The sequence below is a fragment of the Haematobia irritans genome, chromosome 5, assembly GCF_050003625.1.
Source record: "Haematobia irritans isolate KBUSLIRL chromosome 5, ASM5000362v1, whole genome shotgun sequence".
Taxonomy (NCBI): domain Eukaryota; kingdom Metazoa; phylum Arthropoda; class Insecta; order Diptera; family Muscidae; genus Haematobia; species Haematobia irritans.
The window spans coordinates 136,436,714-136,460,018 of record NC_134401.1 but is presented as its reverse complement, the minus strand read 5'-3'; the positions used below and the strand labels follow the sequence as shown (position 1 = coordinate 136,460,018).

The window sequence follows — 23,305 nt, the reverse complement described above, 5'->3', positions numbered from 1 at the left end:
GGATTTAAATCCTTCAAAAAAAAAAAAACTAAAAAATATATACAAGCAACACACCAAACTGAATATAAAATGAAGGAATTTAAGAATTCAAAGAGATTATAAAAAACCTATAAAGCAAAAACACATAATGAAAGGATATAGAATTACAGTGGGGGACAAAAGTCTACACAGAGCATGCTGTAATTATATGAAATTAATTCCTAGAAAAAAAATCTTGTATACACCAAAAATAAAAATGTTTAAAATAAATGTCCCTCCTCACATATAAATAGTGAAATAAATTAAAAAAAAAAAAACAAACTACTCGTGTAATTTATATAGATTATTATAAATATACTTTAACTATTTTCTGTAGAATTGTAAAAATATATAAATATTTATTTTTATAATTAGTATTGAAATTTTTAGATAATTATTTTTCTTACATTGAACATAGTTCAATGAAGCTGTTTTTTTATGAAATTCTTTACTTTTCCTATAGCAAAATATTTATGCATTTTATAAGATTACTAGAAGCATAAACATTGTTAAATATTGTTAATATATATAATTTATTTTAATTATTTATTTTCAAAACAATCAGGCCCACAGACCAGAAAATTTATTAAAAATATTTTTGAATAATTTATTTTTGTTTATAGTTAAGAAGTTTCCAAGCGGATATAGAAACGAGGAATAATATTTGATCTTGGATTTTTTGTATTAGAAATATCGAAAAAAAATCCATAAATTTTTATTATAAAATTTTTTTGCTTCTATACTCGTACCTTTATGTTTTTCTTTTTGTTGATATTAAAAATCCACTTGTTAAAATTTTTGTTTATTTAATATTTGAAATTGTTGTCATATATCATTTCATATGAATTTTATATGTTATCTTGGATTTTATCCATTTTAAGTTTAGTATCCTAAGCTAAATAAATCTAGAATTTAATAAATGTGGCCAAATAAGAACAAAACAACAATTAGACTAAGAAGAACCAAAAAAAAAAAAAACAAAAGAAAATTATTTTACAAAAAAAGAAACAAAAATGAGGTTATTATTTTTTTAGCAAAAATTTATCCGAATCTATGGGATATATGCAATGATAAGAAAATTTTAGAAAGATCACAACCAAAAAAAATCTGTATATGTTTTCGGTGAATCTATTTAATTATAAACATAAAGGCTTAATGCGGGCGGAAGCCATTATATGATGTATTGGCGCCCGAGCTGGAACAAAAATCAAGAAGAAAAAATAAAATCTACTAGGAAAAAGGGCTACTCGGGATAACTATATAGTATATTGGCGCCCGATCAGGGATAGGGAGAAAAACAAAAAAGCTGTATATGCCCTAAGGGAAATGGATCAACCACATGTCCGGTACAGGACTAATCCCTGGTGTGTATGAACCAGTCCCAGTTCCGGTCAAAACGTATGGAAGGGACCGGCCACTTTAACATGGGTTTGTCATTGACGGGGTAAATTTAAACTTTAGAACACGTCTTGGACTTATTCCAAAAGATACGCCCTGGGGCAATTTAGCAGGAGTACAGGTCCTCAGGAACCAGTTTCGGAGAAACTCTTAGAAATCTGTTTCATTTTGGGCATCAGAATCGCACCCAAAATAAAAAAAAAAAAAAACTTTTGAAGCATGTCGAACAATAGGTTATTTTGATAATCAATAAAATACGACTATTAAAAAAATCCATAAATTACGACTATTAAAAAATTGAAGCACCCGTACCAGTTCTGTGATAGGTCCGTCAATGGCAATTTGCACCAATTACCCGTAGGGTGTTTGCTACACTTCTTCTTAATACCAAAATGAAAACACGACAGAAAAAAGCTCAAGCAGAGACAACTCTACGATGTATTGGCGCCCAAGCAGGGACGGGGAGAAAAGCAAAACCGTATGTTTGCCACAATTCTATTTAATAACAAACGTAAATGCAATCTAGAAGGAAAAAAATATAAGAACAGTCAGAGACGACCATATGATGCATACAGGCGCCCGATCAGGGACAGAGAGAAAAGAAGTATAAAAACAATTTCATTTACGGCTAAAATTTAGCTAAAACTTGGAGCAATATCGTTCCTCAGTAACCTGACTGCGTATGACCTCTGGCTACTATCAAAACTCAAGATCTATCAAAATTTTCTATAGAAATAAAATTTTGACTAAATTTTCTATAGAACTACAATTTTAACAACATTAGAAATAAAAGAAATAAAATTTTGAAAAAATTTTCTATAGAAATAAAATTTTGACAAAATTTTATATAGAAATAAAATTTTAACAAAATTTTCTATAGAAATAAAATTTTGACAAATTTTTCTATAAAAAAAAAATTTGACAAAATTTCCTATAGAAATAAAAATTTGACAAAATTTTCTATAGAAATAAAATTTTGACAAAATTTTCGATAGAAATAAAATTTTGACAAAATTTTCGATAGAAATAAAATTTTGACAACATTTTCTATAGAAATAAATTTTTAACAAAATTTTCTATAGAAATAAAATTTTGACAACATTTTCTATAGAAATAAAATTATGACAACATTTCCTATAGAAGTAAAATTTTGACAAAATTTTCTATATAATTAAAATTTTGACAAAATTTTCTATAGAAATAAGATTTTGACAAAATTTTCTATAGAAATAAAATGTTGACAAAATTTTCTATAGAAATAAAATTTTGACAAAATTTTCTATAGAAATAAAATTTTGACAAAATTTTCTATAGAAATAAAATTTTTACAAAATTTTCTATAGAAATAAAATTTTTACAAAATTTTCTATAGAAATAAAATTTTGACAAAATTTTCTATAGAAATACAATTTTGACAAAATTGTCTATAGAAATAAAATTTTGACGAAATTTTCTATAGAAATAAAATTTTGACAACATTTTCTATAGAACTAAAATTTTGACAAAATTTTCTATAGAAATAAAATTTTGACAAAATTTTCTATAGAAATAAAATTTTGACAAAATTTTCTATAGAAATAAAATTTTGACAAAATTTTCTATAGAAATAACATTTTGACAAAGTTTTCTATAGAGATAAATGTTTGACAAAATTTTCTATAGAAATAAAATTTTGACAAAATTTTCTATAGAAATAAAATTTTGTTTTGTTTGTTATTGTTGGCTTCTCTTCAATCGTTAATGTTGTTTTTGATCTCAGCTTAAAGACATGCATTGACTAAACTACAAGTGTAGCTTAACCAACAGAGGAAAAGTATACTTGTCAAATTTATTTGGGCAATGCCCTATAGACTGCAAGATGGTTGGATGTACAGCTGTTTCGGAATTACCACATTCCTCATCAGCATCCTCTACTTACAGCAAAACTATCAACCAATTATCAGAATAAATTCGGGTAATTCACTCAACCCAAAGTGAAGTGAATTTGTTTAGGCAGTAGCCGACTATTAAACCCTTTTTCGGAAGGTTCAAGTGTATTTCACTTTGGGTTGAGTGAATTACCCGAATTTATTCTGATAATTGGTTGATAGTTTTGCTGCAAGTAGAGGATGCTGATGAGGAATGTGGTAATTCCGAAACAGCTGTACATCCAAACATCTTGCAGTCTATAGGGCTTTGCCCAAATAAATTTGACAAGTATACTTTTCCTCTGTTGGTTAAGCTACACTTGTAGTTTAGTCAATGCATGGCTTTAAGCTGAGATCAAAAACAGAAATAAAATTTTAACAAAATTTTCTATAGAAATAAAATTTTGACAAAATTTTCTATAGAAATAAAATTTTGGCAAAAATTTCCTAAAGAAATAAAATTTTGACAAAATTTTCTATAGAAATAAAATTTTCACATAACTTTCTATAGAAATAAAATTTTGACAAAATTTTCTATTGAAATAAAATTTTTACAAAATTTACTATAGAAATAAAATGTTGACAAAATTTTATATAGAAATAAAATTTTAACAAAATTTTCTATAGAAGTTAAATTTTGACAAAATTTTCTATAGAAATAAAAATTTGACAAATTTTTCTATAGAAATAAAATTTTGACAAATATTTCTATAGAAATAAAATTTTGACAAAATTTTCTATAGAAATAAAATTTTTACAAAATTTTCTATAGAAATAAAATTTTTACAAAATTTTCTATAGAAATAAAATTTTAACAAAATTTTCTATAGAAATAAAATTTTGACAAAATTTTCTATAAAAATAAAATTTTGACAAAATTTTCTATAGAAATAAAATTTTGACAAAATTTTCTATAGAAATAAAATTGTGACAACTATTTCTATAGAAATAAAATTTTGACAACATTTTCTATAGAAATAACATTTTGACAATATTTTCTATAGAAATAAAATTTTGACAAAGCTTTCTATAGAGATAAATGTTTGACAAAATTTTCTATAGAAATAAAATTTTGACAAAATTTTCTATAGAAATAAAATTTTGACAAAATTTTCTATAGAAATAAAATTTTGTTTTGTTTGTTATTGTTGGCTTCTCTGCAATCGTTATTGTTGTTTTTGATCTCAGCTTAAAGCCATGCATTGACTAAACTACAAGTGTAGCTTAACCAACAGGGGAAAAGTATACTTGTCAAATTTATTTGGGCAAAGCCCTATAGACTGCAAGATGGTTGGATGTACAGCTGTTTCGGAATTACCACATTCCTCATCAGCATCCTCTACTTGCAGCAAAACTATCAACCAATTATCAGAATAAATTCGGGTAATTCACTCAACCCAAAGTGAAGTGAATTTGTTTAGGCAGTAGCCGACTATTAAACCCTTTTTCGGAAGGTTCAAGTGTATTTCACTTTGGGTTGAGTGAATTACCCGAATTTATTCTGATAATTGGTTGATAGTTTTGCTGCAAGTAGAGGATGCTGATGAGGAATGTGGTAATTCCGAAACAGCTGTACATCCAAACATCTTGCAGTCTATAGGGCTTTGTCCAAATAAATTTGACAAGTATACTTTTCCTCTGTTGGTTAAGCTACACTTGTAGTTTAGTCAATGCATGGCTTTAAGCTGAGATCAAAAACAGAAATAAAATGTTAACAAAATTTTCTATAGAAATAAAATTTTGACAAAATTTTCTATAGAAATAAAATTTTGACAAAAATTTCCTAAAGAAATAAAATTTTGACAAAATTTTCTATAGAAATAAAATTTTCACATAACTTTCTATAGAAATAAAATTTTGACAAAATTTTTATTGAAATAAAATTTTTACAAAATTTACTATAGAAATAAAATTTTGACAAAATTTTCTATAGAAATAAAATTTTGATAAAATTTTCTCTAGAAATAAATTTTAACAAAATTTTCTCTAGAAATAAATTTTAACAAAATTTTCTATAGAAATAAAATTTAGACAAAATTTTCTGTAGAAATAAAATTTTGAAAAATATGTCTAGGAAATAAAATTTTGACAATATTTTCTATAGAAATAAAATTTTGAAAATTTTTTTCTATAGAAATTAATTTTAACAACATTTTCTATAGAAATAAAATATTGACAAAATTTTCTATAGAAATAAAATTTTGACAAGATTTTCTATAGAAATAAAATTTTCACAAAATTTTCTATGGAAATAAAATTTTGACAAAATTTTCTATAGAAATAAAATTTTGACAAAGTTTTCTATATAAATTATATTTTTAATTTTTTTATTTAATATTTTGATGTCCTTCGCAAATCATGGACGGGAATCTATATTTTATTCGAAAAAAAATCTATAGTAATCTTACTGATTATAGCAAGGCTTGTTGTTCAGATTTAGAATGATGAGTATAGTGTCGGAGATCCCTTCTAAGATCAATTTCGTTTCCCTGATTGTTCTTCCGCCCAATGTATGATGTGACATGAAAGGTATTGTGAAAACATAACACTATGAGGTATCCTAAATCCAAAACATAAGGCACTTTAAATTTTTACATCCAATTTCGAAAGTATGTATTGCCCTGTAGATTAGAATCGAAATGAGCATTTGTATATACATAATATGAAATAAAACTAAATATTGCAATTTTTATATTTTACACAAACAGCTTTCTGTGTACGAAATTATAAGAAAAAAAATAGCTTAAAATTAAAACAAAACAAAAAAAAATAATAATACAAATATACAACAAATGTAACTATCAAGAGACCAAGTAAATGAAATTTAAATGAATTTTATTTTAATGAATTAATTATTTTAGAGAGTAATTTTTAGATACACTCACACACACAATTTATTAAAAATTGAACAATAGTTAACATATACAAGAAGTCATACAAAAAATCTAGTACTCAATAGCAAGCATACTGTTCAGAGTATTAATTTGAGGTATATAATAATCGTTCAATGTGGCGTATGAATTTTTTCTCTCGAATATAACGCATAACGTATACGCAACAGTGCACAGTGATTCCAAATCGTTTTTTTTTTTTTTGTGGAATAATTCTGCAACTTTTGAACGTATAAAGATGTCAACATAATTTTTTCTTTGTGTGAAAGCTGAGGTGTTTTCCTCTAAGTTTGTGGGGCCCTAGTGGGTCCACGGGCTAACCTGTAAGCGTTGAAAGTTGGTCACCTCGGGGGTATGAGACTTTGTTTTAGCTGTCAACTCCGCAATTTTGAACCGATTTCGACGGATAGGACTTGTAAAGCTCTACAAAAAAGTTCGCATTCGTGTGTGACTACCTTTTATCGTTCGCAAGATATGGGCAACACAATTATTTATTTATTTATTTATTATTATTATTTTTTTTTTCTTTTGAAAATTTTTGACACTTTTGACAGTACTTTGAACCTAGTTCCGTTTTTGTGTGGATCCGTAATTTCTCTTCTTAACAACATTCCCTACCAAACTCTACGAGTGTTAGAAGAAAAAATGTGTACCTATACGATTTGGATTAAAAGTTGTAAAGTCGACAAATTACAATTTAAAAAAATACAGAATTTTGACCAATTTTTACAATCGTTTTGCTGTAACATTTTTTTCTGGACTTCCTCCAAACATTTTTTGCTTGCTTCTTATAGAAAACCAAATAAATATACGTTTTAAGTTTTTTTTTTCGTTCATTTTGGTCAAGTAGTATATGAGTTCTTCTCAACCCAAAATCGTCAATTTTTGAAAAAGAAAAAATTTTGTTTTCAAAAATTCACATTTGGCCAAGTACCGATTACTAAGCCGATCTCCTTTCTAAAAAGCCTCATGTGTCCATTAACTAGCTTCAACGTCCTGCAGGTAAACAGCTGCGAAATATTCAAATTACAAAAAAATAACGTTTTTTTTAACATATGGTTCTGATTTATATATAGTTCCCATATATATCTTACGACCGATTTGCACTTATATGGCCCCAGAAGCCAGAATTTTGCTCTGATTTGCTTCAAATTTTGCACAAGGAGTATATTTGATAGCACTATTAAATGTGCCAAATTTGGTTTAAATCGATTCAGATTTAGATATAGGCCCACATACAGAAATGCACTATTTCCCCCAAGTTAGTTAAGATTATTGAATATTTTTGGCGCATTTTACTAAACAACAGTCTAAATAAAATATATCTTTGGAATGATATTTGAAAACTCTTTCTTCCTATGTAATGGAAAAAATCGAAAAATACGAACATTTCAACTTTTTTTTTTTTTTGGGGGTAAGGACCAAATTTTTTTGGGAATTAAAAAAAAAAGAATTGAAACCTTTGTAACTTTTGAACTAATTATGATATCATTATGATTGTTTCAGAGTTTTTCAGGAAATTTTTTTTCAAGAAATATTGCTGTATACACTATTCCCAAAATTCGTATCAAAATCCCCAAAGTGGGGACATATGTTAATCCGAACGGCGTTCCACATTCACTTGAGCCAAAAGTAATCGACCACAATTGAGAGAAAATTTTTTTTAGTTTTATAGAAAATTTTATCAAAAATGTGTATCTTAGAAAATTTTGTCAAAATTTTATTTCTATGGAAAGCTATGTAAAAATTTTATTTTTATAGAAAATTATGTCAAAATTTTATTTCTATAGAAATTTTTTTCAAAATTTTAGTTCTATAGAAAATTTTGCCAAAATTTTTTTTCTATACAAAAATTTGTCAATATTTTATTTCTATAGAAAATTTTTTAAAATTTTATTTCTATAGAAAATTTTGTCAAAATTTTATTTCTATAGCAAATTTTGTCAAAATTTTATTTCTATAGAAAATGTCAATTTTTCTTTTGTGGAAAATTATTATTGCACCAGCGATGGGAAGCTTCAAGTTTCATTCTGTTCTCAGGGTTCGACCACCACTCATAGCACCGGAAGAAAGCCATCTCCCACGGCAGACCGGCAGGGTGTTCGTGGCCCTGAGTTTAATCTGTCAAGTTCAGCCGTCTTACTTCATAACAGGTTGGCTGATAAGTCCCCGGTCTAACAAAGAAAAACACATTTTTTTTTGTCAAAATTCGTTTTTATTATTCAACATAGTTCCCTTCAAGAGCGATACAACGATTATAACGACCTTCCAATTTTTTGATACCATTTTGGTAGTACTCCTTCGGTTTTGGTCAAAATAGGCCTTAGTTTCGGCGATCACCTCTTCATTGCAGCCAAACTTATGACCAACACGTTCCTTTGATATCTTTAAGGTCTCGGCTCAACTCGATCAACTTCATTTTACGGTCATTCAAAATCATTTGGTGGATTTTTTTGATGTTTTCGTCGGTAACCACCTCTTTCGGGCGTCCACTGCGTTCACCGTTCCCCGTGCTCATTTCACCACGCTTGAATTTTGCATACCAATCAATTATTGCCACCCTGGGGCAGAGCCCGGAAACTCATTATCAAGCCAAGTTTTTGCTTCCACCGTATTTTTCCCCTTCAGAAAACAGTATTTTATCAAAACACGAAATTTCTTTTTTTCCATTTTTTTCACAATAACAAAAGTTGCTTCACAAAAGACTCACAAACTAATTGACTTACAGACGTCAAATTTTGACACGAATCATTTGAATATTGGTACTATATAAAAATAATATGCATTTAATACTAGCGACGCCATCTATGTGTCAGACCGGGGACTTATCAGCCAACCTGTTATTTACCCAGAATTGTTAGCAACGTAGCCAACGTGTGTCCCATCTGTAACCAAGGGCCACATAAAAGGCGTCACTTGTTCGCTTGTCTCGCTAAACCTACTCTTTACTCGAAAAATTTCAAAAAAATCTAGAGGCCTAACAAATAGTTCCAGGAGATTTAGACAAAAAGAATTTGCACGGGGCCGAATCAGGAGAATACGGAAAATGGAGCAATTCATAGCCCAGTTCAACAAAATTGTTGGTTGCAAAACAGGAGGCAAGAGGTGAGGTTGCCAAACGGATCGTTCACAAAAAAAATATAATCAAAATATTTGCAATTAATAAGTTAATTGATGCTGAAAACTTTTTCAATTAACTAGAAACTAGAAACTCGAAACATTAGGTGAATTAGGTCAATGATTGAAAATTTTTAAATTTTTAATTAAAAAATGAATGTATACAATTAACTTTTTAATTAATCTCGGAAGAATAAGTCAGTTAAAAATATTGTTGAATTTTATTAATTTTTAATAAAAAATTAATCGATGCAATTAATTTTTTAATCAAAATAAAAACACAAAGATAATTAAGAAAGTGGTTGAAAAAAGTTACGACTTTAATTAAAACATTAATTGATACAATTGTTTTTTTTTTTTTTTATCAAACTAAAAACACCAAGTTTCGCGTTTTTTATTAAAAAGTTAATTGTTCCAATTAACCTTTTAATTAATGTCGATTTCAAAAATCAATTAATTTTTTACTTGATTCAATCAAACATTAATTTATGTCGATTGGAAAACCCAGTCTTTTAGTTAATTCAATTAATTATTTAATTAAACTTTTTAATTAAATCAGTTAAACAATAAATTGAGTTTTGGATTCGACCTCGATTATTTTTTTTTTTTTTGTAAATAAAAATCTAATTTTTCCAATGAACAATTTAAACTTAATTGTTCCAATAACAATTTACAAATTAATACTCTGAACAGTAACTACATGGAATAAAACCAAACATCGGCTTTCTATACAAACAATGCACTAACCAATTTTTTTTAATAAAATAGAAATACAAATATCATAACGAAGACACTGAGAAAAATATTAAAAAAAAATTACAAATATTTACAAATACTATTTTCGAAACTGCAGAACAAACAACCAAGAAATGCATCTATATATAAATGTGAGTATATATTTTGTAGAAACATTAAATTTAAATTAAACTATTTTATGTAGTTTATTTTTTTAGTGGAAAAATATTAAGAAATTATATACCAAAAAAAAATATACATGACTAAATAAATTTAGTTCATAAAACAAACAAAAACAACATATATACATATATTTATATCACAAGACAAGGAAAAATGGTGCAGCTTTAAAAATTTATATTATAGAAGAATTGAATACTTAACAGGATTCCAAATTTTTGTAAATAATAATATATAGTATATACATACATATAAATAGAAATATCTATCAAATAGGAAACTATTATAATGAATAGTAATAGAAATACAAATATATACAAAAAAAAAAAAAAAAAAAAAAAACAAAATAAAACAATTAGATCCTAAGTAAATTCTATTGCTTAAAAAAAATTATATTAAAATTAAAAAAATATATATTTATATTAAATTATAAGAAATCGAGTATGAAACTGCTTTCTAAAGCCGATATTACCATTCTATGTATAAATATTAGTATAGCGAGTTTAATTCACATTTAATTTCTTTGTTGTCTTAATAGTAAAAAAAAACATACCCAACTTAAAAAATTTTGTTTTGTTTTCTTGTTCATTTTTTTATTTAAGCAACGAAAACATATGAGGGTTTCTTTTTATATATCGAGATTTTAGAGAGAAGAAAAAATGGTAGAATTCTACCAAAAATAGTAGTTTTTTACTGTTTGGTAGATTGGTAAGAATTCTTGATGTTTTAGTAGATTTTGCAATCTACTTCACAAATTTTCTATAGGAATCAAATTTTCATAAAATTTTCAATAGAAATAAAATTTGGACAAAATATTCTATAGAGCTACAAATTTTTACAAAATTTTCTATAGAAATAAAATTGTGACAAAATTGTCTATAGAAAAAATTTGTTTTGGGAACATTTTCTATAGAAATAAAATTTTGACAAAATTTTCAGTAGAAATAAAATTCTGACAAAATTTTGTATAGATATAAAATTTTGACAAAATTTTCTATAGGTATAAAATTTTGACAAAATTTTCGATAGAAATAAAATTTTGACAAAATCTTCGATTGAATTAAAATTTTGACAAAATTTTCGATTGAAATAAAAGTTTGACAAAATTTTCTATAGATATAAAATTTTGACTAAATTTTCTATAGGAATAAAGTTTTGACAAAATTTTCGATAGAAATAAAATTTTGACAAAATTTTCTATAGAAATAAAATTTTGACAAAATTTTCTATAGAAATAAAATTTTAACACAATTTTCTATAGAAATAAAATTTTGACAAAATTTTCTATAGAAATAAAATTTTGACAAAATTTTCTATAGAAATAAAATTTTGACAAAATTTTTTATAGAAATAAAATTTTGACAAAATTTTCTATAGAAATAAAATTTTGACAAAATTTTCTATAGAAATAAAATTTTGACAAAATTTTCAATAGAAATAAAATTTTGACAAAATTTTCTATAGAAATAAAATTTTGACAAAATTTTCTATAGAAATAAAATTTTAGCAAAACTTTCTATAGAGATACAAATTTTGAGAAAATTTTCGATAGAAATAAAATTTTGAGAAAATTTTCGATAGAAATAAAATTTTGACAAAATTTTCGATAGAAATAAAATTTTGACAAAATTTTCGATAGAAATAAAATTTTGATAAAATTTTCAATAGAAATAAAATTTTGACAAGATTTTCTAAAGGAATAAAATTTTGACATAATTTTCTATAGAGTTACAAACTTTGAGAAAATTTTCGATAGAAATAAAATTTTGACAAAATTTTCTATAGAAATAATATTTTGACAGAATTTTCTATAGAAGTAAAATGTAGACACAATTTTCTATAGAGATACAAACTTTGACAAAATTTTCTATAGAGATACAAACTTTGACAAAATTTTCTATAGAAGTAAAATGTTGACAAGTTTTCTAAAGGAATAAAATTTTGACAAAATTTTCTACAGAGATCCAAACTTTGAGAAAATGTTCGATAGAAATAAAATTTTGACAAAATTTTCGATAGGAGTAAAATTTTGACAAAATTTTCTATAGAAAAAAAATTTTGACAAAATTTTCTATAGAAATAAAATTTTGACAACTTTTCTATAGAAATAATATTTTGACAAAATTTTCTATAGAAATAAAATTTTGACAACATTTTCTATAGAAATAAATTTTTTAAAAAAATTTTCTATAGAAATAAAATTTTGACAAAATTTTCTATAGAGATACAAACTTTGAGAAAATGTTCGATAGAAATAAAATTTTGACAAAATTTTCTATAGGAGTAAAATTTTGACAAAATTTTCTATAGAAATAAAATTTCGACAAAATTTTCTATAGAAATAAAATTTTGACAAAATTTTCTATAGAATTAAAATTTTGACAAAATTTTCTATAGAAGTAAAATTTTGACAAAATTTTCGATAGAAATAAAAATTTAACAAAATTTTCTATAGAAATAAAATTTTGACAAAATTTTCTATAGAATATAAATTTTGACAACATATTCTATAGAAATAATTTTTTAACAAAATTTTCTATAGAATTAAAATTTTGACAAAATTTTCTATAGAAGTTAAATTTTGACAAAATTTTCTATAGAAATAAAATTTTGATTTTTCTATAGATATAAAAAATATTAGCTCCTCCCAAGAATTTGAAAACCTACAAGGCCTTCCATTGTAGCTTGTTACTGTATTGTAAATAGAGGGGCTATAGTCACCCTGGCTAAATTTGTCTAGATACTGAAATGGCGAGAAGAAGGATAGAATTTTATCGTCTTACTTTTTTACCCTAAATTGAGTTTTACCTATTTTGAATATTTTCTACTCAGAGTTAAAACTGCATACAATAAACTTCATTTTTAATTTTCACTTTCACTAAAAGAATAAGATTTCAAAAATCGATCGCCATATATTAGCTGTAAATGAATGCTCTTATATTTCTTTTCTATAATTCTTCCATTTTTTTTTTAGAAATAGAAATAATAAAAATATTTTTTTGGGCTTACAAAAATTAGTGTAATATAATTTTAATATAAAAATTCATATAGCGAAAAACAAACAAAAAACAACAAAATTTGTATAATGCATATTTCATGGCTTGCCCACAAAACTTTCGAATGAGTGCTGCAGCCATGAAGTAGTAAAACCACAGTAGGAGTTAACACTAATTATAATTAAACACTTAAGACAAAACAAAAACATAACTAAACCAAATTAGACAAATAGACAAGAATATAATGAACATAAAAGAAAAAAATTACAAACTGCTTTAGATATCCAAAACGAGAAAAAATACACACAAAAAATGTATGTAGCTATTATCGATAATTAGCAAATTCTATCCTACCATTATGTAATAATTAATTAGTAAAATAAAATTGTAGTCATATCGTATACCAATTAGTAAATTGCATACCAAAAGTTATTCACAAAACCAAACACAAAAAAATGTAATGAAATAAACTCAAATAGAAAATTGATCAATGAATAAAATGTAAATAGAAGCAAAACTTGAACGTGTAGTTTCATTAATAGTGAGTAAAAACAATAGGAAGATATTCAAAACAAAAGTTTCTAAAATCCTTGATGTTTTGATAGAATTTACAAAATATTCCTTTTCAACTAAGAGGTACTTCAAATTTCTACAGAAATAAAATTTTGACAAAATTTTCTATTGAAATAAAAATTTGACAAAACTTTCTATAGAAATAATTTTTTTTGTTATTGTTGGCTTCTCTTCAATCGTTATTGTTGTTTTTTTATCTCAGCTTAAAGCCATGCATTGACTAAACTACAAGTGTAGCTTAACCAACAGAGGAAAAGTATGCTTGTCAAATTAATTTGGACAAAGCCCTATATACTGCAAGATGGTTGGATGTACAGCTGTTTCGGAATTACCACATTCCTCATCAGCATCCTCTACTTGCAGCAAAACTACCAACCAATTATCAGAATAAATTCGGGTAATTCACTCAACCCAACGTGAACTACACTTGAACCTCCCGAAAAAGTAGAGGATGCTGATGAGGAATGTGGTAATTCCGAAACAGCTGTACATCCAACCATCTTGCAGTCTATAGGGCTTTGCCCAAATAAATTTGACAAGCATACTTTTCCTCTGTTGGTTAAGCTACACTTGTAGTTTAGCCAATGCGTGGCTTTAAGCTGAGATCAAAAAAACAACAATAACGATTGAAGAGAAGCCAACAATAACAAACAAAACGAAAGAAGATAGAGGAAGCACGCTCAAAAACAAACCCAGCCAAATACATTCAAATCGATGATTTGAGTTTGGCAAAGGAAAAGAGATATGCTGGCAAATTTGTTTAGGCAGTAGCCGACTATCAAACCCTTTTTCGGGAGGTTCAAGTGTAGTTCACGTTGGGTTGAGTGAATTACCCGAATTTATTCTGATAATTGGTTGATAGTTTTGCTGCAAGTAGAGGATGCTGATGAGGAATGCGGTAATTCCGAAACAGCTGTACATCCAACCATCTTGCAGTCTATAGGGCTTTGCCCAAATAAATTTGACAAGCATACTTTTCCTCTGTTGGTTAAGCTACACTTGTAGTTTAGTCAATGCATGGCTTTAAGCTGAGATCAAAAAAACAACAATAACGAAATAAAATTTTGACAAACTTTTCTATCGAAATAAAAAATTTTGACAAAATTTTCTATAGAAAATTTTCTATAGAAATGCACTTGTGACAAAATTTTCTATAGAAATAAAATTTTGACAAAATTTTCTATGGAAGTAAAATTTTGATAAGTAAGAAAATAAATAAAATTTTGATAAAATTTTCTTTTCTGTGGTACTTCAAATTTCTACAGAAATAAAATTTTGACAAAATTTTCTATAGAAATAAAATTTTGAAAAAATTTTCTATAGACATAAAATTTTGACAAAATTTTCTATAGAAATAAAATTTTGACAAAATTTTCTATAGAAATAAAATTTTGACAAAATTTTCTTTAAAAATAAAATTTTGACAAAATTTTCTATAGAAATAAAATTGTGACAAAATTTTCTATAGAAATAAAATTTTGATAACATTTTCTATAAAAATAAAATTTTGACAAAATTTTCTATAGAAATAAAATTGTGACAAAATTTTCTATAGAAATAAAATTTTGACGAAGAAATAAAATTTTGTCAAAATTTTCTATAGAAATAAAATTTTTACAAAATTTTCTATAGAAATAAAATTTTGACAAAATTTTCTATAGAAATAAAATTTTGACAAAATTTTCTATAGAAATAAAATTTTGACAAAATTTTCGACAGAAATAAAATTTTGACATTTTCATTTAAGTGTTAGGTCATACTATCAAAGCCCATTATAAATACCCCCTTTTGGTAGAAGTAGTAACTTTCCCTTGTTGGGAAAGCAACATTAAAAAGTCGCTAAAACATTTAAAATTCGACACATTTACAGTCAGGGGATACACAGTCTTACACAAGTTTACATACGGTTTAAGAAAATGTATTTTCTTTAATTATTAAAATATAATAAAATATGCATATATATGCTTTAGATTTTGTAAATTAATTTGAAAAACAAAGTATTTGTCCATTTTCAAGAAGATGTTTTTAGTCTGGATTATAAACAACAACAAGAAACATGTTTAGTTATAAGGTAAAAACCTCAAGGGTATGTAAACATATGTGAGACTGTGTATTTATACACACAAAAAATTGTCGCTAATAGGATACAAACTTCTAAAATAAAAAATTAAAATATCGTTTTTGTTAAATAGGGTAGATTTTTGGTAAAATGTACAAATTTTGGTAGATTATTTTATTTGACCGTGGACATTACTAACTTCGAACCGCATTTAATGCCGATCCGCATTTTAATATTTTTAATAATATTATACCCTCCTTCGTGTAATGGTAGCTATGCTATGTTTTTCATTGCTCGGAGACGTCGTAAAGAACATTGGTCGTGGTGAAATTCTGAGTCGATCGGGTCTGTTGAAACCACGCTAAGTTTCGAAAAAAACATGATAACAACTTGAAATGTTTAATGTAAAGGTACCAGATATTTTAAGCTTCCACCATAAAATTGGTAAATAAAGTTCAAGAGGCCAACTGAACGATACAATTTTGATCAAAGACTAATGAACTCTCGGTCAAAGGCCGAATATTATTTTTTGGTTCATTTTCTGGCCAGTATACTGTGATCTTGAACAGCATTCTACGACAAAACGAAATTAATTTCGATGTATCCTTCACCATGAATATCTTATATTCAGCTATGTTTGTCGTTCCTGTTGTAACACATCGAAATATAGCTCTGAGACCCAGTAAAGTACCTCATTGATCGTGCTCAAATTCTAAGTCTATGTGGCCACATACATATGTTCGTTTGTTGAAATCACGCTAACTTTCGAACGTAACAAAAAATTGCATTGATTTTTAGCACAATTGGTGGTTACAGATGGCATTGAGCCATATGTGACTACATATAAAATCAAGACCACCAGATTTTAGGGCTACCTGGGCCATTAATTTTCATGTAATCCGATTGAAATTCGGCATGTGATATTATTATGTGTCTTCTAACTACCATGCAAAATTTTGTCCATTTCGATCCATAGCTCTATATATATTTTTCATATGAACCGATCCTCAGATTTATTAAGCCGTATTTTTCATTCGAACCAGTTGAAGCCAACTTTATATAACCCCATAGAAAATGGTCCCCAGATTTTTTCTGGTCCGGTTGAATTCTAATAAGTGGTGTCGGTATATTCCTTCTAAATACCTTACTAAAAATGGTCTATATTAATCCATAATTACATATATAGTACCCATAAACTTTACAAAAAAAAACGTAAATAAATAAATTATCACATATTCGTAAGTAATCTAGGATTAACAATTTGCTTCTAAAAATAGAAACACAGACGTACACAATCTGCAGCTTGAAAAGTTTGATTCAAGTTCCATCATTGAATCAATGGTTTAAAGGTTTCCGTGTAAATTGCGCCGATAACTTAAAATGGACATAGCTCCCATATTCAATAATATTTGACCAAGCGCGGAACCATTGCTAGATTTCTTTTAATCTTTTATTACCTCTTTTGACTTACCTTTATCGTATATTTATTTCAGATCAACCAAGACCATACTTATTATCTAAATTCAATTGTAAATATGGTCCCATAATGCTAATGAATGTCAATATCCGATTTTGACTCAAAGGTGTTTGGGCCAAAATTTCTGCCGTTCGACAAGGATGCAAACACATAAATGGCTTAAATAAAACAGGATGTTCCATTTGTGTTAAAATATTTAGCATATCCTCGCGGGAATACTTAAAACTATTATCGAAATGAAAAAGTTTCCAAACATTGTCAAGTGACAACATTTTACCATCTGCAGAAGAGAGGATAACATCAGGGACAAAGACTTTTATGATTTATCTTCATCAACAATACATACCACTGTGAAAAGCTTGAAAATACATTATAGGAACTTGATAGGAAATCGAATAAACTATATGATAGTCAATGTTTATTAAATCATTCGTTAGGGGATCTGAAAATTTCTGTGTGTATTTTAAATATGACTGGCCTATATTGGAATTCTGGCGGAGGGATACAAAACGATTTATATTAATAAAGGTCATAGAAATTTTTAAAGAAAACTTACTTTTTCTTCCCAACTCCATGTATCGTTGAGACGGTTTGATATTTCCAGGAAATCTTTAGATTCCTTACAGAACTCGCTCCATGAGATAGCGGTGTTTGCTGACATTTTTCAAATGAAACAACACAAAGCAGTTGCAGCTGTTCAATGTCTATTGAATAGTGTTGCCATGCAATTGCATATAACCGTGTTGTATGTAGCACAATTAAGCAGATTGGCATCTCTTATGGGGGAAAATGTAAACAATCGATAATAGCGGCCCATGGATTGCTAGAGCTCCATTACGGGCTTCAAATAAATATTTAGTTTTCAACATAAAATATTTAGTTTGCCGTTTATATTTTATGGGAGCAAAATGTAAACAATCGATAATAACTCTTCATGTAATTTTCGTAAGCAAATATTTTGTAAGGCATTTCTTATGGATAAAGGAAATTTCGTTAGAGATACATACCGAACATTAAATTGCGGTATGCACCTCTAGAGGAAATTTTCTTTGCGTGCCAATAACACGGTGTTGCAAAATTAAACAATCGATAATAACGCCTGACGGAATTTTCGTTAGCAAATATATAGCAATGCATTTTTTATGGGTAGCAGAAAATTCGTCTGGTGGTGCATACCGGCCTTTAAGGGAGAAAAAGTAAACAATCGATAACAACGTTGTACCGAAAATTTCGCTAAGGAAATCTAACACCTTAAGAGCTGCGTACTAGTATCTCTTATGGGATCATTCTAAAGACATTTTCCAAAAATTACTATTTCTTTTAATATTTATTGAAGTTATTAAGCTTTTGTTTTACAATAAATTACATTTAAAAATAATATACTCTTAAAATATTGCAACAAACATAATAGAATTAATGCCTCTATCAGTTTTGTTTTTGTACATAGAGCAATCAAGCGAACCAAATAGTTTTCATTTTCATTTTGTTTCGGAAAAAACCCATACGAATTTTATAAGACCGAGTTAGAATTTGAAATTTTTAGCAATTTCATTATTTTCGAAAAACTCTAAATTGAAGGAATATTTGATTCACTTGAAACATAAATGCAAAAATCTCTGCTACAGCTCGGTATAAATCTCTAGTGTAAATTTCGTTGCCATGTATGCAATGCAATTTTACTATGTAATAATTTACATTTCTTAAAAGTAACGAAAATTACATTAGATTCCTTACCTAGCTGAATTTTTTTATATAAAAAAATGAAGATTGAAAACTATAAATAAATAAATAAAAATAAAGTTTTTGTTTAGAACATCTCATTAATCGTCCATAACGACTTTGCCGACCTACAAACTAATTTTAATGCCCATTTCTTTAATCATATCCAAAGCTTTGCGAACATTTTCCTAATCGTTGTTTCAATCTCCTCCTGATGATTTCGATTGATGTTGCTGCTGCTGTTGCCCACTATTAACATCTTGTAGATGTTCTGTGGGTCGTATTTGCAACACCGTTACATTGGAATTTTTATCATCAAATTTACATGTGACGGTAACCTCACTCAATTGGAATGTAAAAATCTGTGAATTATATTTCGTTCGTAAATAAACCGATCGTGGATCTGCCTCCAATATATCAATGATACATTGTTTCTGCATACCCAATGATTGTAATTGTGATTCGGCTCTGTCATTGAAAGTGACATTTAGACGATGGGTTAGAGTTACCCAAGCGGGGACTTTAACAGCTTGTGGAGGTGGGGTGTAATGATTGCTGAAATTTACCGGTGTTTGAGCCAATGAAGCAGCACCCATCATTTCCATTTCGGACTCTTCACCATCGGGTTCCTGACGAAAATTGTAGAAATCCGATGTAGTTTCACAAGAAGGTCCAGCAGAAATTCGACCTAAGACGATTTGAGATAATAGAAAATTAATTAATGAAAGTTAATATTAGGAGAAGTGAAACCAGAGAGAATAAAAAGACAAGAGGACGAAGCTGTGAAGCGAAACTGCGTCAGTAGGTGGCAGTCATGAGGAAAATTTCTCTAATATCATGCAGTTTTTGTCGGCACTTCTCTCAAATATCATACAGTTTGCGTCGGCGTCACCCAGTGCAGTTCTCTGCCGGCATTACGAAACGTAAGGAAAATAGGATTTAGAACCTACTTTGTAATAACAAATGTTCTTTTATATAAATTTTTTCATTCCATTAAATTTTTTCGCAGACAATTTGAAATTGAAAACAGCGCATCGAAATTTGAAAACAGCGCATCGACCGCAACGTCGGTTATACCAAAGCTACAGGCATTGTGCGACATCTATACGGTTGACATTTGTTGTTTTTGTAGAAGAGAAATTTTCGTACTCTTGTTATCTTAATACTCTCTGGTGAAACCTCTCAGAAATGGCCACCATCATTTTCTCATTTGCTTCAATTGAAAGCCATCCACATATCAGAAAGTAATTTTAAAAGGAAGTTTAATAAATGGATCACATAACTTGTCCACCTTCAATTGTATCCAATTATTAGAGGTTTCACTGTAGTCGATTTCTTTTCTATGGATTTTTTTTTTCTCCAAATTTTAATTCACTTACCTGTTTCCATTGTTATGGGCGAATCATAAAACGGTATATATGGTTTAATATCTAGCACAGGTGTCCCATCAACCATATCAGTACCATAGAAACTTATGCAAGCCCCCTCAACTCGTTCAATCTCCACCAATGACAAACCTATCGGACAAGGACGATGAGGAGAGCGGGTGGCAAAAACCCCCACTCTTTCACCACCTAAACGGGGAGGTGCAACTTTTGCCTTGGGATGTGATGTATTCTTATGAAAATGATAGATAATCCACAGATGGGAATATTCTTCCAAACCATCCAAGGCATGGTCAGGATTTGTGAATATATCGGAATTTAATTCGATTACACCACGCAAACGACCACCCACAGTAGATTGGCGTGGAACAGCACGTTTCTCTGGGAAGCTGGTACGTATAATACCAATAGGGCGAAAGGTTTCCTTAGAAAAAAAAAACAAAGATTATAACATTTTTTAGATCCATAGTAAATTATAAAAAAAGACACACATTAAAGAAAATTGTAATAATAAATGTGCGCGCATCTGTTGGGATAGATTTAGCTTCATTACGCCAAAAACACAATCGCACAAACACCCAATAAATGAGTGGTCATAACATCACCATTTCCACCACCACATTCTACTAACTTCACCGATGTACTATCTACCACCTACATACCTTTACTGCTTGGGGATTCTGTTCTATTTTTGTTTTTGCTGGGCCATTTACATCTGTTGTGATGGTCAAGGTCGTGGTGTTGGCGGCATTACTTGCTACATCTTTGCCATTATTGGTAATGCACTTATCATTTCTATTATGGTTATTTTCCACCTGACTGCATCCTTCACAATAATTATTTAGAAGACGTACAATGTCATCGATGTCCTTGCGTTGCTTATACTGCAAATTCCGTACTTGTTGTCTATGGAGAAGAGAATTATGTATTGTTTCTTTTTACAAATGCATCATTAAAAATGAATTTTGCGTGGGCAGGAGTTGAGTTATAACAAATTGGGGTTTGGTGTGTGTGAAACAATGAAATTGGTCCTTGATCTCTGCCATTCACACATATACAATAAAATTCCTTAAATTGTTACATACCTCAATTTGTTTATTTCATTTCTTGCTATTTTTAGTTGATTTTTAAGATGTTCCGCACCATCTTCAGACATATTTAAGTATTAGAATTTTGTGAAATATATCCTTTTCTGTTTTTTTAATCCGGAATCCTTATGTACTGTCACTTTGTGAACTTTTTTTTGACATTTAACAGCATTGCCCCATTAGCCAATATCAGCCGATATGGCATCAACAATATGTAGAGTTGCCATGTAAAATAACCTCATATTTAAAAATTGCAAAAACTTTTCCGCACAGAAAACTGCTTGTTTCCATTAAGTTCAAATGACAAAATAATCAATGGGTATTAAAAGTTTTGATATTTAGGGCCTGTGCGAAACCGAAACTTTTTACTATGGTGAGATATCAATTTACTATGGTGAAAAATCGATCATTGCATCCACTTAAAGCTGATAAAAGTGCATCGGCACTTTCTTGGACAGAATATAAACAATCGATAATATTGTTCTACCAAAAATTTCCTTTGTTATAGAATTCTTATGTATAACATAGCAAAAATCGCTAGAGGCTTTAAAATCCAGTTTGAAGCTCTTGATCAAATTTCCATTGACCATCAAACGGCAAAATTTTCGATATATCTCTATTACCCATAAGAAATGCATTAGTAATTTTGCTACGGAAAATATGAGCCTTTGTTGATGATTGTTTACACTTCGTATCCTCAAGAAATGTATAACTGTATTATCGGCATTCAAGGTTAATTTTCGAAAGTACTACAACTCAAATTCATCGAGAAGATTTAACATCATCAGACTTTATGAAAAAAAAATAATAAAAAAATAACATCGTTCTAACAACAAATTCTTTAAGGGCGGTATGCACCTAAATTTCATATGAAATGCATTGGTATTTATGTTGCCGAAAATTTCGTGAGTCGTTGTTATCGATTGTTTATATATTGCTCTCATAAGAAATACATGCAAAAACTACATTATCTGCAGGTAACAGCGGGCTTTATAAAGTGTCTATGCATTTTTATGGGTACCGGATATTTTGGCAAAACTGCATACCGATAACATCGTTCTAACAAAAAATCTATAAGGCCAGTATGCACATCTAACGAAATTTCCGCTACCCATAATAAATGCATTGGTATTTATGTTACCGAAAATTTCGTAAGTCGTTGTTATCGATTGTTAATATTTTGCTCTCACAAGATATGTATGCGAAAACTGTATTATCGGCGTATTATATGCATGTCTATGCATTCCTCTTGGGGACAAAATATAAACAAACAGCTTTGCCACAATGAATTTTTATTTTGGACTAACATTTTTCCAAAATTGGACCAAAATTCGTACCAACAGACCATTTTTCCAAAAAAAATTAAAATTAATTCCAACATTTTACTTTGGTAGAAATTTTTGTTTTAAAGTTTTTAAATGTATAGACCATTTTGTCAAAATTTTATTTCTATAGAAGATTTTGTAAAAATTTTATTTCTATAGAAAATTTTGTCAAAATTTTATTTCTATGGAAAATTTTGTCAATATTTTATTTCTATAGAAAATTTCTAAAACTTTTATAGAATTTTTTTCTACACCCAAAGAAATTTGTTAGTAGGGACAGCAGAAAAGTCTGCTAAAACAGCAGAAAGTCTGCTGAAAAAGGGACAGCAGTCACTGTTTGCTGAAATAGCAAACATTTCTTGCTATTTTTTAAGCTCGACTACACTAAATCATGTTTTATTTTGGCTGAAACAAATTAAAATATCAACTTAGGAGGT

General features: G+C 28.0%; 2 protein-coding genes across 2 annotated transcripts; both read right to left on the bottom strand.

Annotated features, from left to right (window-relative positions):
• Positions 1-17,302: 17,302 nt before the first annotated feature.
• On the bottom strand, positions 17,303-18,064 carry Atg10 (Autophagy-related 10). Its single transcript, XM_075313075.1, has 3 exons — positions 17,908-18,064; positions 17,698-17,842; positions 17,303-17,631 (listed from the first exon to the last, which is right to left on the bottom strand). The coding sequence occupies exons 1-3, from the start codon at positions 18,010-18,012 to the stop codon at positions 17,369-17,371; spliced, it is 513 nt and encodes a 170-aa protein (XP_075169190.1). The 5' UTR covers positions 18,013-18,064; the 3' UTR covers positions 17,303-17,368.
• Positions 18,065-18,659: 595 nt separating this feature from the next.
• Positions 18,660-21,709, bottom strand: LOC142241308 (tRNA (adenine(37)-N6)-methyltransferase). Its single transcript, XM_075313074.1, has 4 exons — positions 21,541-21,709; positions 21,118-21,361; positions 20,450-20,879; positions 18,660-19,758 (listed from the first exon to the last, which is right to left on the bottom strand). Exons 1-4 carry the CDS (start codon positions 21,609-21,611, stop codon positions 19,271-19,273), a joined length of 1,233 nt encoding a protein of 410 aa, XP_075169189.1. The 5' UTR covers positions 21,612-21,709; the 3' UTR covers positions 18,660-19,270.
• Between the last annotated feature and the right edge of the window lie 1,596 nt (positions 21,710-23,305).